The 15,076-nt window shown below is 37.0% G+C and overlaps 1 protein-coding gene across 4 annotated transcripts in view; it reads left to right on the top strand.

The window, feature by feature from the left end:
* The first annotated feature begins 497 nt into the window (after positions 1 to 497).
* The window catches only part of LOC126376447 (glutathione synthetase-like), a 28,921-nt gene continuing 14,342 nt past the window's right edge, over positions 498 to 15,076 (top strand). For 2 of the 4 annotated variants that reach the window (XM_050023750.1, XM_050023748.1), the window contains exons 1-4: positions 499 to 824; positions 1,107 to 1,202; positions 1,999 to 2,115; positions 3,621 to 3,790. In XM_050023750.1, coding sequence (XP_049879707.1) covers positions 678 to 824; positions 1,107 to 1,202; positions 1,999 to 2,115; positions 3,621 to 3,790 — 530 coding nt within the window. In that variant the 5' untranslated portion in view covers positions 499 to 677. Of the gene's footprint in view, positions 825 to 1,106; positions 1,203 to 1,998; positions 2,116 to 3,620; positions 3,791 to 8,876; positions 9,011 to 15,076 lie in introns of all 4 variants that reach the window. The other 2 variants (XM_050023752.1, XM_050023751.1) reach the window with 2 other exon arrangements.

The raw sequence follows: 15,076 nt of genomic DNA, 5'->3' as shown, positions 1-15,076 counted from the left end.
ACGTATTAAGCCAATAATTCGCTTCGACCGATAGAGAAAAACGTAATTCAATGATTCTATGGACGGAAAAGAGTTCTTTTAAAGAAGGTCTTTGTTTTAAAGTGTTCGTCAGCTTGACAATTGACAAGGACCCGAGGTTGGCCCTTGGCCCACGCTTGGCCATCCAGCCTTGGAAACAAGTATTTTTAGCCACTTCACTTTTTGGATTGCAAATTGGATTGGAATTGATTGGAATGGATTTGTCTTGAATTTATTTTTTATTTTCTGAATAACGTCTGAAGGTCACTTAAGCCGCGAAAGAACTTGTTTCCAGAATAAAGGGCCCGATTTTTCGATTGCTCGTTGTCGCTCAGTCGGTCTGTCGTACGGACAGACCGTATCGTACGGCACAGCCATAGAAAACGGACATGGCTCTTGCTTGTGTAAACATTGGTAAACAAGCGACACAAGTAATTTTGTCTGTGGTAATCAGCTGTCGTTTGTCATCATTTGTCAATGTCAGAGCCGTCAGAGCTATTGTCATATTTTTGTCATTCTGACACTTCACAACATTTTCGCTCACGTTCATTACAATATCAAAACAATATAAAGACCGCTTCGTATTTTCTGATCCAGTATCAGTAGATCATTACACTGTGAGGGTCTCGTCGTATTTTTTTAAAATTGGAGTTGTTAGAATGGCTCAGGCTAGACTTGCTTCCTGTGTTCCCTTGCCAGTGGATCATAAAACTTTAGTAAATGTTATTGAAAAGGCTAAGGATTGGGCGTTGATGCACGGCGTGGGAATGAGAGACAGGAAACAATTCAGCAAAGATGCGATCCAGGTAAGTAACTCCTTGATTTTATCTAAATACTTATTTGTTCACTGATACTGATAGTGTCGATTTGTCTTTAATGTGCCGAGATTATTTCTCAGAGCAGGGTTAGGGTTAGGGTTTTTTTTTACGAAATTTGTAATGTTTTGTAACTAATAATTCTCTGTGAAGTTTTAATAGAAGTAAAATTGTCATGCAACATTTTATTTAGGTTCCTAGTTATGTACTTAGTTGTAATTTTATGCTTTTTAATTACCCAGTTAATAATATTCACTCAATTGCTTTTTTCAGATTGCACCATTTGTCTTACTGCCATCACCATTCCCTCGCACTGAATTCAACAAGGCCGTTGAACTTCAACCAATTTTAAATGAATTGATGCACAAGGTATGAACTTGTTATTATTGATATTCTATCTATTTTACTGAACATGCGCTTATTCAGAACATGCTATGATTGTATAAGAAATAGTAAATACTAAATAGGCATTAATATATGTGCATGTATCTAAGCGACCATGCAAAGAATACTGTTTAGAACCATAAAGATAAAAATATTTATTATTCATAAATTTAGGTATAATGGTGCAATAATTCTGGCCAATAACAAAAAATAAACAATGAATTAATAAATTTAATAAATAATGGTGCCTTAGGCAGTTCAATAATAATTCTTGGTTGATGTGGTTGGTTTAACCACTTAACAACCTATACAATAAGAAGACTGGCAAACAAAATGGTACAATAACAATTTCAGGTTGCCTCTCACTGAATTTTGAGAGAGGGACCTTTCAAGGCAAATAAAAATAAAATAAAAATATCCTTTATTCTTTAGTCGGTGAATAAAGGATATTTTTTTTATACTTTTTTAACTTTATTTTTTTATTATACATAATTGGCTCATTGAAAAATTCAAATTACATTAACAATGCAATGTTGACTTTAGGAATGTTAATGATATTTTTTAACAATGAAAATAAAAGGATTAAATATAGAAAAGAATATGAAATTACTTAAACAAATTGTGTGTCCATAATCTACTAAAGATTTGACAACACATAATGGAGGTGGTATTGCTGACTGCCGTTCTAAATAAAAAACAACCATATCAGACTTGAAAAGTCAGACCTCAAATAGGCTCTTGGTTGAACAGCAGATAAACAGAACTTGCTTATTCGATCCAGGTTGCTCACGATGATGAGTTTCTTCAGCACACACTACAGAATGCTTTGCAAGTGGACGAGTTTACGGCCAACCTTTACGACATATGGGTAAAAGTCCGTGATGAAGGGATTTCTCAGGTAAATATGCAAGTTATTATAGGTAGATATCCTTGGATTAAAGCAAATAAAGAAGATTTGGTACTTTCTAAATTGATGGCTATGTTCACCTTAATAAGGCCTTCAATTATTTGACAGTTATGGATGTTACGGTTCACAATGACCATTTATAGACTACATTCAGATTATTAAAACTTCTAATTATCTCTTTCATGGACAGAGATCATGGGTCATTGATGGTTCATAATAGGTAGTATGACACTTTGGAATTGGAACATCCATAGACATTCTGTCCTTGAAAGTGTTAAACATAGTCGGGTACCTAGTTCTATTTTACTTTAATTTATGGAAACAATACAACAACATTTTGTTGCAGCTGTTTTAATCAACATCTAATTAGAATGTGGTTACATTCAAATTTGTTAGCTTTTATCATTATTAAGTGTACTGGGTGCGAGATCGCTTTGATTTGTAATTACAAGCCAAGTACCTACTTATATTCTTTCGAGAGTCGAGACAGAAAATGTATGTTTTTTATTTGAAATAAATTACCAATTCCAATTTTGAATTTAACTCTGGTCGCACCCAGTTCACAAACTACATAGGTGTTTATATAAAACTGAAAAAAACGCGACCGATTCGTAATTTGATGTGGCATGGTTGACTGTAAATGTTAAAAAAAAAAAACGGTCGACTTGAGAACCTCCGCCTTTTTTGAAGTCGATAATAAAATAATACCTACTTACTCAAATCTAAGAATTTGTTATTAATTAGATAAAAACTCATTTTCAGGCATTTATTTTGTTTCTTTGGCAATTGTAGATAAGAGGTAGCTTTCTAATAGATACTTTATGTCTATAAAGTACCTACGTATTATTATTTGTATCGAGTAACTGCCCTCGGTGTACAGCAACCGATATCGAGGGCTTTGACCAATAGTCGTGCGATGTCTATCTACGTAGACAGTATTCGCTGCATTTATTGGTCGAAACCCTCGATATAATTCGCGTGGTTGCCTGCTGGTATTGTTGCCAATGTATAAATGGTACTTGTGTGTCATGAGGGGTCTATTTTAGGGACGTAATAATATACGATCCCGACGACCCGATTACTCTAGCCATAGAGGCGGCCAATCAGCTCGCGAAACCAAACACTTCACGACCCCGCCGGCGTGGTCGACGATTTCCCTCATTCAGCGCTTATCGCTATCGACCCTCGCTAGGGTTGATTAATTCTTTCAAATATTTTTCCTCTCAGACGACGCCTGAGCCGTGGTTCGCGCCCAACTGGGCACCCTCAGGCCTGTTGTCTTAAACGTTGTACCGGGTGAGAGCCTTCAGCGCTCCCCATTTGTCCGGCCAAGTAGTTAATGCCATCTGCGGCAAATCTACAATAAGTCACGTCAAAAAAAGGTCTATTTTAGCCACTGTTGTTTAGCATACTAACGATCATTCGGTCGCGGATTTTTCGATTCGCGTCAAAATCGCGTCACCGAATCTTCGCGTCATTTACGCCTCTCTGTCTAGCCGGTATCGCTAGGCATGCTGCGTTCCGACATCATGCTGGAGTCGCGCTGTCCGCACACCGAGAATCAGTGCGCTAAGCACACGCCCTACTGTTCCTGGAAGCAAGTGGAAATTAACAGCATTGCCTCAGGATTTGGACACCTCGGCCCAGTCTCTAGAGAAATACAGAGGTAGACATCAATGGGCCTAACCACTGTAGAAAAACTGTGCTATGTCACTTCGCGTTAAAGTTACAGTCTCGCTTACGTACTCACATTTTTAAAGTTTGCGAAAATCGCGCGCGGTGCGAATTATATTGACGGCTTTAACCAATAGGCCCAGCGAATGCTATCTACGTGGATAAACGTCGTACGGCTATTGGTCGAAGCCCTCGATATAATTCGAGGTACGTCAGCAAGTTTGTAGCATCGTCGTGAAGTAAGGGCTCGTTCATAGACGACGGGAACCGCGCGTTTACATACCATAGAATACGTAGGTATTTTAATTTAATACTGTTTCGGGCACGCATTTCTGCGCGCTTACGAATCTTTATAGTAATAAAATCAGTCGTATGAAAACGCGCGGTTTCCGCCATGTTTGAACGAGGCCTTAGTAAACATAGTGGTTCGTTTAACTGAGGCGTCGCCTAACGCTTTTTAGGCGTGGGTTAACTTAAACGACACAGTTGTAGATTGTAACTGCTGACCGTATTTCGGAAAATCTTATGAGTATTTATTAGAATAATGTAAAAAAAAAACTATTTTGGCAAGAAACATAAGGTATACAAAAGTGTTTTATGAGTAAATCTGCGTAAACTACATCGTCATCGTAACGATTAAGTACCTACTAATGTTAGTCGCTATATAAGTAGTACACGGGTTGTCATCTCATTTTAAAATGTGTACATTACTTACATTTTACGCCTATTTACGCCGAAAATGTATAAAATTACGAATATTAAATCGAATATATAAAATATGTATTTCACATTAAAATCCATATTTTCCATAAGTAACTGATTTATCTGAAATACGGTCTGCATTTCATAGAACAAAAACAAGGGTTAAGTATAACAACATAATAAAGTTTATGCTAGTCGTGCATTCGACAAACAATAAATGTACGTACACAGATGATTCGAATAAAAACATTGTATTTAAAAGTAGTATGGGTTTGTCCAGAAATAATATTGGGCAGTAATTTCTGCTTTACACTGGTCGCACTTTGGATACGAACTTGCATCGACCGTAAGTACGGATGTTGGCCTATGATGAATAGGGTAGTTGACTTTTATATCTATTTTGAAACTATAGTGAAAACCGTAGATAGCTACTTGTCAAATACTCTATTGATGCGTAAGTCATGGCTCTTTTAGTACTATTATTTATTCTGTGCTCATGGTATAAGAAAACCAGGTATGCTCAAATGTGACAGCTAACATTTCAAGGTTAGCCCAGCTGACCTCATCCGTCTGTGTTGCCATTTCGTAAAAAATAAATTACCCACGACCAATGTTTTTAATAATAATTTTCAATAATAAAATTTACGTCCTTGGAATTTTTGAGATACCAATTTAATGGTAACACAGTGGTAAAACTTACGTCATCAAAGGGCTAGCAATGGCGGTTTGTCATAACTATTACTTGTCATATATATAAAAATCATTAAAACTTTAAGTAAATCTTTTACTAAAAGATCAAAATTTCCTTGTAAAGTAAATATAAAAACATTGGTCGTGGGTAATTTATTTTTTACGAAATGGCAACGCAGAACGGGATGACGTCAGCTGGGTTAACCTTGAAATGTTAGCTGTCATTTTTGAGCATACATTATTTTTGAGGAACGTAGCCTGGAAAGTCCCTCGTCATTATAACTTGTCAATTCCTTTAAAAGCTACGGGACTTCTTTCGCGATGAGTATTCTTCATTGTAGTATTGTTCGTGCGTATTCGTATTTATTACGTACAAGAGAGGAATTATTGTGAAAATGTGTCTAAAGTGCGACCGTCCTGATGCACACGGTAGTTGGTGGTGGTGTAGGTGTAACGCTGCATTCTGAGTGCTGGGGGGTTAAAATGGCCACATCTAAACAATAAATCTAAAAGGCAATATTACTATTTGTGTTTGTTTGCATTGCGCACTTACTTTCAGTTTTAAGAGCTTTATTCTCATAAAAAAAACCATACATAGTCACTTAACATGAGAACTAAATATTTTAACAAACATAGGTTACTTTTATATGCGCAAATGTCAATATGGCTTTTTTTAGATGAATTGCCTTGATGTGGCTTTTTTAACCGCCCAGTATTCAGCTGTAAAGGAAAACATCGTGAGGAAACTCACATTCGCGAGAAATGCGTTTTCTGAGGTATGTGACCTAACCTGTATTGGACTGGGTTTCCCTTCGCGGGTTGGAAGGTCAGACACGCAATCGCTTCTGTAAAAACCGGACCTGACGAATCTTCAGGTTAGGAAAGCGGACCTTGTGAAAAAACTGGATAATGCTAGGGGGATGATATCTTTATCTCTTTATTAAATATAGTACAGTAGGTATATAACATTTGCTGCGTCTATTGGTCGCAGCCCTCGATATACTTCGAGGCGCAGCGAATCCTATCTAACGTGGATAAACTTATGGCAAAGCCCTCGATATAATTCGCGCCACGCGCAGTGTGTTTGCCGTGCCGCAGTATATGGTCGCTTCGATTGACTTACTATACATTTTATTATGTATTCTAGTGTAATGACTCGTTCATAAGTTACCAACAATGAATAGATAACAATAATATCCTTCAATCACCATAACATTGAATAACGGACCGTGTTGGCCGAATTGTTATACTATGAATAACTAACGAGTAAGCGAGAACTAGTAGTAAGCAGAGCCAGTCAAATACCTTAGTAGCTCTATTATGGTAGGACTCCATCAATTGTCTATAATCTTCTTTTGTCCTGAGGTGACTGGCTCATCAAACCTGGTGTCAGGGATATTATCGAGCCGCCAAAGGCATTGCTTCTGTCATGGTATAAGAAAACCAGGTATGCTCAAAAGTGACAGCTAACATTTTAAGGTTAGCCAGCTGACATCATCCCACACTGCGTTGCCATTTTGTAAAAAATAAATTAACCACGACCAATGTTTTTATAATTTTACTTTGCAAGGAAATGACAATGGACACATTTGTATGAAACTTGGTCCAAGAACCTCCACTGATGAGACTTATATGTAATGAAAGCTTATCCTTTCCCTATGATTCTGGCAAAGTTCTATCAGATTCCGTCCCGGGGTTCTTTTTTTACGGCCATGTTTGTCCTGGGTAAAAATGTGATAAAATGCAATGGGGGACTAAAATCGACTCAAGATTTATTGCTGATTAACTAAGTCTACATATAATTATGTCTCATAATGTATATCATTTTAAAGAGGATCTTTCCAGGATCCGAAACATAAAAAAAAAACCAAAAAAAGGTTTACGTAAGCGAATTATAGTCAACTTGCTTTCATTACATATAAGTCTCGTCAGTGGAGGTTTTAGGGCCAGATTCGCCCATTCTCCTTTTGAACGTTTAGTAAAAGGGTTACAGTTTTAATGATTTTTATATATGTGACAAGGAATAGTATCCAAGTTGAAAAATATCGTCTGCAGTCTTAATTCTGGTTGGTGATGTAATACGCCTCTAAAATCAAACAAATAGAGTAGATTCAATTGAGTAAACTGTTGTGGTCACAAGATAAACAAAAAAGTAAATATTTTCCCTTTTTTTAAATATCAGAAATAGATATTGTTGTGTAAAATCTTGCTATAGTTTTTGCGATTGTTTCGACCAAGATTTCTTTTAAATCATTAAGTAATGTACGAGTTTCGTAATAAGCAATGTTGCGGCAATTTTTTTTTGTATTGTTAGTCAAAGATTTGTTAGCGAAATAGCAACTCTTGTATTCGCTTCTATAGAAAAACGGACCTGTCAAATCTTTACGTTAGGTAAGCGGATCCTATGAAAAACGGCATAATGCTAAGGAGATGATGTTGTTTGTTGGCAGTACGTTATGCTCGACTCCAGTGGGTAAAGTCGAGGTCGTAAATGTCAACTTAAAATACCAAAATCGAGTCGTGTGGAATAAGTTTCTAGTATACATCTCAGACTACGGGTGTTAGTCTCATTAAATGTTTTTTTTTTCAATTTATAGCGGCTCTGGTTACTACACTCTCACTAAATGTCAAATATGTTGATACGATAGGGTTTTAATGTGGGTATGATATTGCCCATGACTGTACTTTATATGTTAATTTGTATAATGTTTTATTAGTCTCATATTGTTTTATGTTATGAGTGGTTAAATAAAAGCCACATGTAAGGCATAGTTTATAAATACAGACGCATTTGGTGCTGGTTATTGTGACACTTTGGTGATGGCTGTAAAATTGTTATAAATATTTGTGTAGAAGTACTGGAAAAGGAAACTTCGTATTTGGCGCTTACGTCACTATTACTGTTTCGTGTAGTATTTGTTTTTAAATATCACGGTCTTCAATAAAAATAAAGTAACTTACCTATAGCCAATTTTCTTTATTCTATTTTCAAAACTTCAAAGACGAAAGTGCCAGTATCGAAGCCTTTCTACAATGTGTATAAGTATGTGTAAATAATGTGCCTAATACACAAAACTGAAGGCAACACTTCAAGTATCTAAACTTAGCTACTTTCTCCTCCTCTAAATTAAGTTTTTGCAGAGTTTTATACTCATGTTTTTAAAATTCGAAGGATTATTTGAAACTGGGAGGTGTATTTCAGACTTACGCTTTTTGAATGTCTGTGGTAAATACGTAAACCTCATCATGCCAAAAAGAAGAAAAAAAGCTTTTTGAAAGTCGGAATGAGATTTCTAAATTCAAATTAAAATAAAATTAAGAGATTATGGCTATATATGGCTATAGATGGTAATACACCAATACATAATTGGGTAGTTTCGTAGGTTAAAGATAAGTTATGAAATTATGATTACTAAACAAAGACAGATCTAAAGGTGACAAACACTTTTCACAACTTATTTATGAATCTTAATAATGAAAAGTGCAGCATTTTGTCACGTCACAGGTTGCTTTTTCATACAAATTCCATACTAAGTAGTAATTTCGTGTTTTGACGTTTAATAAAAAGTAACTGATTTGACTAGTTGGAAACTACCCTGCTGTTAAGAGTGTTCCCTTCAGTTGACCCCCGCTTCATGATTGTAAAGCATTGACTGGACAGAATTTGACGTGATTACCTGTTGCAGTCGACCAGCCTCGGGTTATTCCGTTCGGACTACCTTCTACAACAGCCGCAACAGAACCGGATTAAACAAGTGGAGTTTAATACGATCGCGTCCAGTTTCGGCGCCATCACCACATACCTGCCCTGCATGTCTCGGTACCGACGTGTTCCAACGTTCAGGGGTTTTGGATACTTGGATCCTAGGGTACTTAAGAACCTTGTCGCAATCAACTTGCAAGTTTTGCCGTGACAACATTTTATACGAGGTCCCTCTTGATAGAAGAAGATCACGGTTATATTGTTAAAGCTGACAAGGTTCTAAAGTTGATCGGTAATTGATTCCAACAGCATATCAAGTGTAACGTTTGTAAAATTTAAAAGAACTGCAAGTGTAGACGGAATGTTTGACGTGTTCATTGAATTTCTAAAAACTTTTAGAAATGGATGGATAGTTCCATGAAAGCGAGACTGCTATATTCAAGGCTATTTTTTGTCTTTTGACCTTTTAGAAACTACATAAAGTTACGCTTGATGTGTTAAGATATTGTGGGTAGATTCATCATTCTGATGTCTGTCGGTTTTCTAGTTACGAAGGTTAGAATGTACGGCCTGAATACCCATATTGATGATTCTAAACGTAGTATTATATCCAAAATAATACTTATGGTGTTATTATTCCTAAGACGCGGGTATAGAGGTTAAGAATTAATATGTACATGAAAATCTATGATACTATATTATTATGTACTGTGTTTGTGTTGAGTGACTTTACAGGGTTTGAGATGGGATTAATGAAACCATGGGATGATGAATCTACAAGGCAATTTGGAAAAAAAGCAGATCAAAAGTACTTATATATATTAAAAAATAAAAACACAAATACAAATCTTTGGCGATGATATTTTGATCTGTTTTCAACTGCACATCCAGCAGAGTTACACAAGACACATTTCATATCCAAGTATCCAGTTCCTCTTTTCTCACCAAAGCAGTTGTGTTCAGTCAACATCTCTCATGTGACTGCTATCTCTTTGCACGCTTTACACCCGTCTCGTTCACACCACTGCTTGTTGTGTATGCCGCCGTTGTTTCCTGCACTCTATCTTTCTCGCTTGCACTTATGCCCGTATGCACGAGAACGCTTTCATTGGCTGTTTGAACAAAAATGTATGCTTTTTGGGTATTTTAAGTTTAGTTTTAGTTTTTTTGATAGATTATTATAGATATTATTTTGCGTGCACGACGAAGCGCTTTTTGGTAGTATCACTTGAGAGATGTTACCTGTCCACACCTGCATTGTCGGTCCAAAATTGACATGAAATTGTGCTTAATGTCCGTGAAAGTTTTGTGTGTCTGTCCAATCATTGCTGGGTATGGCGTAGGTACACATCTTTCAAGAAGAAAGTTAAGCTTTAAAGGTCATCATTTCATATCTTGGACATTTGGGGGTATTTCTTTATTTTTATCACTGGGATATGAAAGGTTAACAAATGTCATTACGTATTTTCCTGTACTTTTGGATCCACATGCTACACCCTAAGTTAAGGCAAGGTCTTGTCTAACTGAATGAAAATTGTATTATTGGGGCGACCATAAATAAACACTTGATCTGAGACAGTGAGTGTACCATGAAGACTGAAGATGCTAGCTGGCTGATGGTACGGTTCCTAAGGTGCTCGGTCAGATAAATTATGGACGGGACGGGAGCCTTTACACGACATTTTTTCTACCACGTTTCGGGAGGGGGGGGGGGGGGGGGGGGCGTACAGCTAATAAATAAACCACCGAATCAATGAACCACCGAATAATAATAAACCACCGATCGTTTATATACTTTGGCGTAGGAAAACGTGTGCGCTTGGCAACTCTATAATTTATCTGAGGTGACGGTGCTCCCATTGGGGCAGACTGTAACACCAGGGGCCTGTTTAATAAAACTTACAATTGTAAATTACAATGACAATTTGATGTACATTGCGGAGTGTATGATCACGAATATTTTGCAGTTTCATATTAGCTACGTAATGAACACCAATTTGTCGTTGTAATTTACAATTGTAAGTTTTATTAAACAGGTCCCAGGTGACTGACAATAATAACAGTAAACTGAAAATGAGCAGCATGGACAGCGAAACTTCTATGTGGACATAAAAACGCGGCCTTCGATTAATAGACGATTCGTATCAGAAGATAAGCTCGCGACGGAAATTCCGGGAATTATTCAACGATTTAATCCAATAACACATGAAGAGGTTTTCAGGAACACGATAAAATGCCTACAACTATAACATTGCGTAGCATCACCCCTTTATCTCCGAAGGGGTACCTACGCAGAGGTGTACAGTGATCGAGTCTTCGCAACCTATGTTTAAGTCCCATGTGATAGAGGGTGAGCTTGCAACTATGAAGTCAGTGACCTCGTTGAGAGTGTTATGTCAATGCAAAGTAAATGATGACTCAAAATCGCGAAAGAAATACTACATACTTGTATGGTATGTAGCCCTCCTTGTCCTATCCGACAACAGCGACCTCAAATCAAACTCATCTCTTGAAAGTGACTAGCAAAGCCGAACTTGAAACTAAAGAGATACCACGAAAATGATGCACTCAAGACGACAATCAAAACCGAAATGTCATAAGTAATGAAAAAAATATATGCCCAAACAAAATAGGGTCAATATTTTTTACAAGATATTAGCTCAGCGCCACGGCTCATTAATAACCCTGACACCAGGGTTGATGAGATTGGTAATTCACCTCACAACCCAGAGATAGAAAAAGCTCCATGGTGAGACAAATGAAAACTATCACTTAAGAAAAGCCGTTAAATTGAAAACCCGTAATTGAAGCCTTACGCCTTCTACAGCTGGTGAAGATATTTCAAAATGCGCGTTTGTGAGATTAACATTTTATCTTATTATTTCGCACTGTGCAACTCATTAAATTTAAGTTGAAATGTGATGAATACGTTCTTGAATAACAATAGATTTAGCCACACACCACTGCATACAGTACAAAATCTCTTATCTCCGCTTCAACAGTATACTGTTGTCATACCGCCATACCGGGTGTTAGTGACATCGTAACGAATACTGAGGGGGATGATTCAGACCATGATTCTGAGTTAATATCAAGAGGAATTTTCTATCGCATTCACGATTTTTTTTTAGTTTTTTTAAATTATTATCAATTAAAATAAAAGTTTAAAAAATATATACCTAATAATTCTCGAAATTCTCCTCTGTAAAACTTTTTCAATGAAATCAGAGCGGAGAGGAGATAGATTATAAAAAACTGTCGCTACTTTAGAAAATACAAATGAACTTATAATTACTTTGACTTTAGAAAACCAGATAGGTTACAAAGAAAAGAAAGAAAATATTTATTATAGGGGACGCCACAGTAACAATACAAGAAGAGTAGGACAAAAAATATACTTACACGAAATTACATATTGACAGAAACGTAAAAAGAACAGAAAAATAATGATAAAATACAAAATGTTGGTCGTAACCAGTGATGTGCCGTATCCGGTAATGTGTCCACTTTGGGAAGGTTCCCGTCAATAAAAAGGCGCAAAACTTATTTAACCTTCAAGCGGGCGCGTGATCTTTTGCAACGGGAGCGGGCGCGCGTAACCGAAAAGACGTTTGGGATGTATAAAGCACTAATTATTCAATAATTATTTATTTATTTGTACTTACATATATTATCATTGTCCTTAAGTAGAATTTGTCAAAAAAAGTAATTAAAATTATGAAAAAAATACAATTAGTAACCTAATTCAAATTGGCGTGTGATGTCTTCAAGGATCCTGCTATGTATAATAATCCGAAAAGTGCTTGGATTTCCACCGCATCTGTCTGCACCGGGACTAAAACAATTGCGATCTGTGGAGTGGTGAGAGCGCCCCGAGCCACGGTTTATTCTTTGGTTTACTCCCAATGACATAGCGACAGGCTACTAAAAGTGACAAATAAATGTAATAGGTAATAATAATAATATGAACGAAAATGTACTAAGCGCGGTCGATTCGACTACGCGCGCCCGCTTGAAGGTTAAAAGAAGCTTTATTACCTAACCTTCAGGCAGATAAGACCAGAGTACAAGAAAGAACAATTTGAAAAGGAAAAGCAGCTAGTGATCTTACGAAAGAGTTTTTACAGTGGGGACATTCCCGGGAACGTGACTTCACGGGTCGTAACAGTGACGTGGCTGTGGTGGACGTCCTCAACAAATAGACTTCGCTCAGCACAAGCCACGGCGCGATCCACGACGCTGGTATTCTGTGGGCCCAGTTTAAAACAATGTTTTTTTTCTCGATACCCTAATGTGTTGAATTTAAATGAACTAGTATGTTATCAACGCTATCATGAACATTAATTCATTCCCTTGTTTTTATATTTGCAAGATATGTTGTGTAGGTTGATGATAATAATTGTATTCAAATAGTAGAAGTAAGTAAATAGAGGTTAGATTGCACTGTTTTGTTGCACTGTTGAGTTTTCTTTATGTATGTGTATTGCTTAGATTAGAGAGTAGGTAATTCTCAGTGCATCTGATGGCTGTGCTTCTGATTAAAAACCTTGAGGTCGTCATGATACTAGAACATTGGCTCCGATTCCTGCAGTCCGAATTTTATTTTAAGTTATACCTGTCATTTTCTTATCCGCCGAAAAGGAAAGGGACGGGTGATTGACAACTGTTAATTTTAAAACGAATGAATAACCCGGGCGAATAATAAGTACTTATAGACATCTCGCTGATATGCAACCCGTTTCACATGTGCTGTTAACTTAATTCTGTCGGGTTATTGGCCAATATAAATGTTGGGAGGGTTTTTAAAATTCTTGCCTAAAATTGACGTGTGTTCCATAAATTTTATGCCTGTCGATTACCCGTCCTTTTCTTTTTCGGTGGATAAGAAAATGACAGGTATAACTTAAAATAAAATTATTTAAAGACGGTGTGAACAGGAATGAGTAGCTCGGTGGCGCAGCGGTAAACGCGCTCGGTCTGAGATTGTTGAAGTTAAGCAACTTTCGCAAAGGCCGGTCATAGGATGGGTGACCAAAAAAAAAGGTTTCCTCTCGAGCTCCTCCGTGCTTCGGAAGGCACGTTAAGCCATTGGTCCCGGCTGCATTAGCAGTCGTTAATAACCACCAATCCGCACTGGGCCCGCGTGATGGTTTAAGGCCCGATCTCCCTATCCATCCATAGGGAAGGCCCGTGCCCCAGCAGTGGGGACGTTAATGGGCTGATGATGATGATGTGTACAGGAATCAGCACCATTTTGTCACTTTGCAAACATTTAGTTATAACATACGTAAGTTGGTGACATAAGTGGTGGGGGGTTAAAAATGCCACGTCGAAGCAATTAATCTAAAAAAGCAACATTTGCGCGTAAAAAACAAGTGCGAAATGTCAGCAAATGATAAAGCAATATTTCTTTTTTGGATGAATGAGGAACTCTCCAGGCGAAGTTCCCCAAAAAACATGCAGATCGCCATCTATATTTTTTGGGGAAGCCTGTAAAGTCCCCCATTGCTTCAATATGGCCTTTGTAAACCTCCAGTTTCACGATGCTAATGATAATCTTCAGGTGCACTGAGATTTACCTTAAGGGATTATTCGTTTGATTTAGACATAGGAATGACGGCATGTTGGAATGTTGTTGATCGCTTTTAAATCCATGTGAATAAGGGCATGACCTATGATGTATTATACCAAAAAATACGCATGCTAAATTATGTCAAAAAGAATAGAAAACAGTTAGTTTTTTGATCCTGGCAACATTTATTTCAGTCAGGTCGTAATAGATCACCAAGATTGGCCGGGGTACCAATGTTGCCAGCTACGCAAAAATGGCTTGTTCTTTATTTGAATTCTACTTTTTTCGCCCTAATCTACATCTTACACCGTTTCCGTTTTCAGCTTCTGTGTGCCTTTGAATTAACGCATTTACTTTTTGGTAAAACTTGGGCTACGATAAGGGACTTTGCAATCGATACCCAAAAACACGATAGATGGCGTTAAGTTTTTTCTTCGTTTAAACTTCTAATTTCATGGATAACAGACATATGCATCTTTTATCTTTATTTTTGGGTATATTATGAAGACCCTTTTTATTACATCAAGGTACAATTATAACTTCCACCCATTATTATTCTTATCGAAATAAAGAGAAGCACCAAGCTATTGTACTTATGTTTTTATTCGTAT

This window comes from Pectinophora gossypiella, chromosome 21 (genome assembly GCF_024362695.1).
Source record: "Pectinophora gossypiella chromosome 21, ilPecGoss1.1, whole genome shotgun sequence".
Classification (NCBI taxonomy): Eukaryota; Metazoa; Arthropoda; class Insecta; order Lepidoptera; family Gelechiidae; genus Pectinophora; species Pectinophora gossypiella.
The sequence above is the reverse complement of the archived record's forward strand: the minus strand, read 5'-3'. Positions and strand labels throughout refer to the sequence as shown.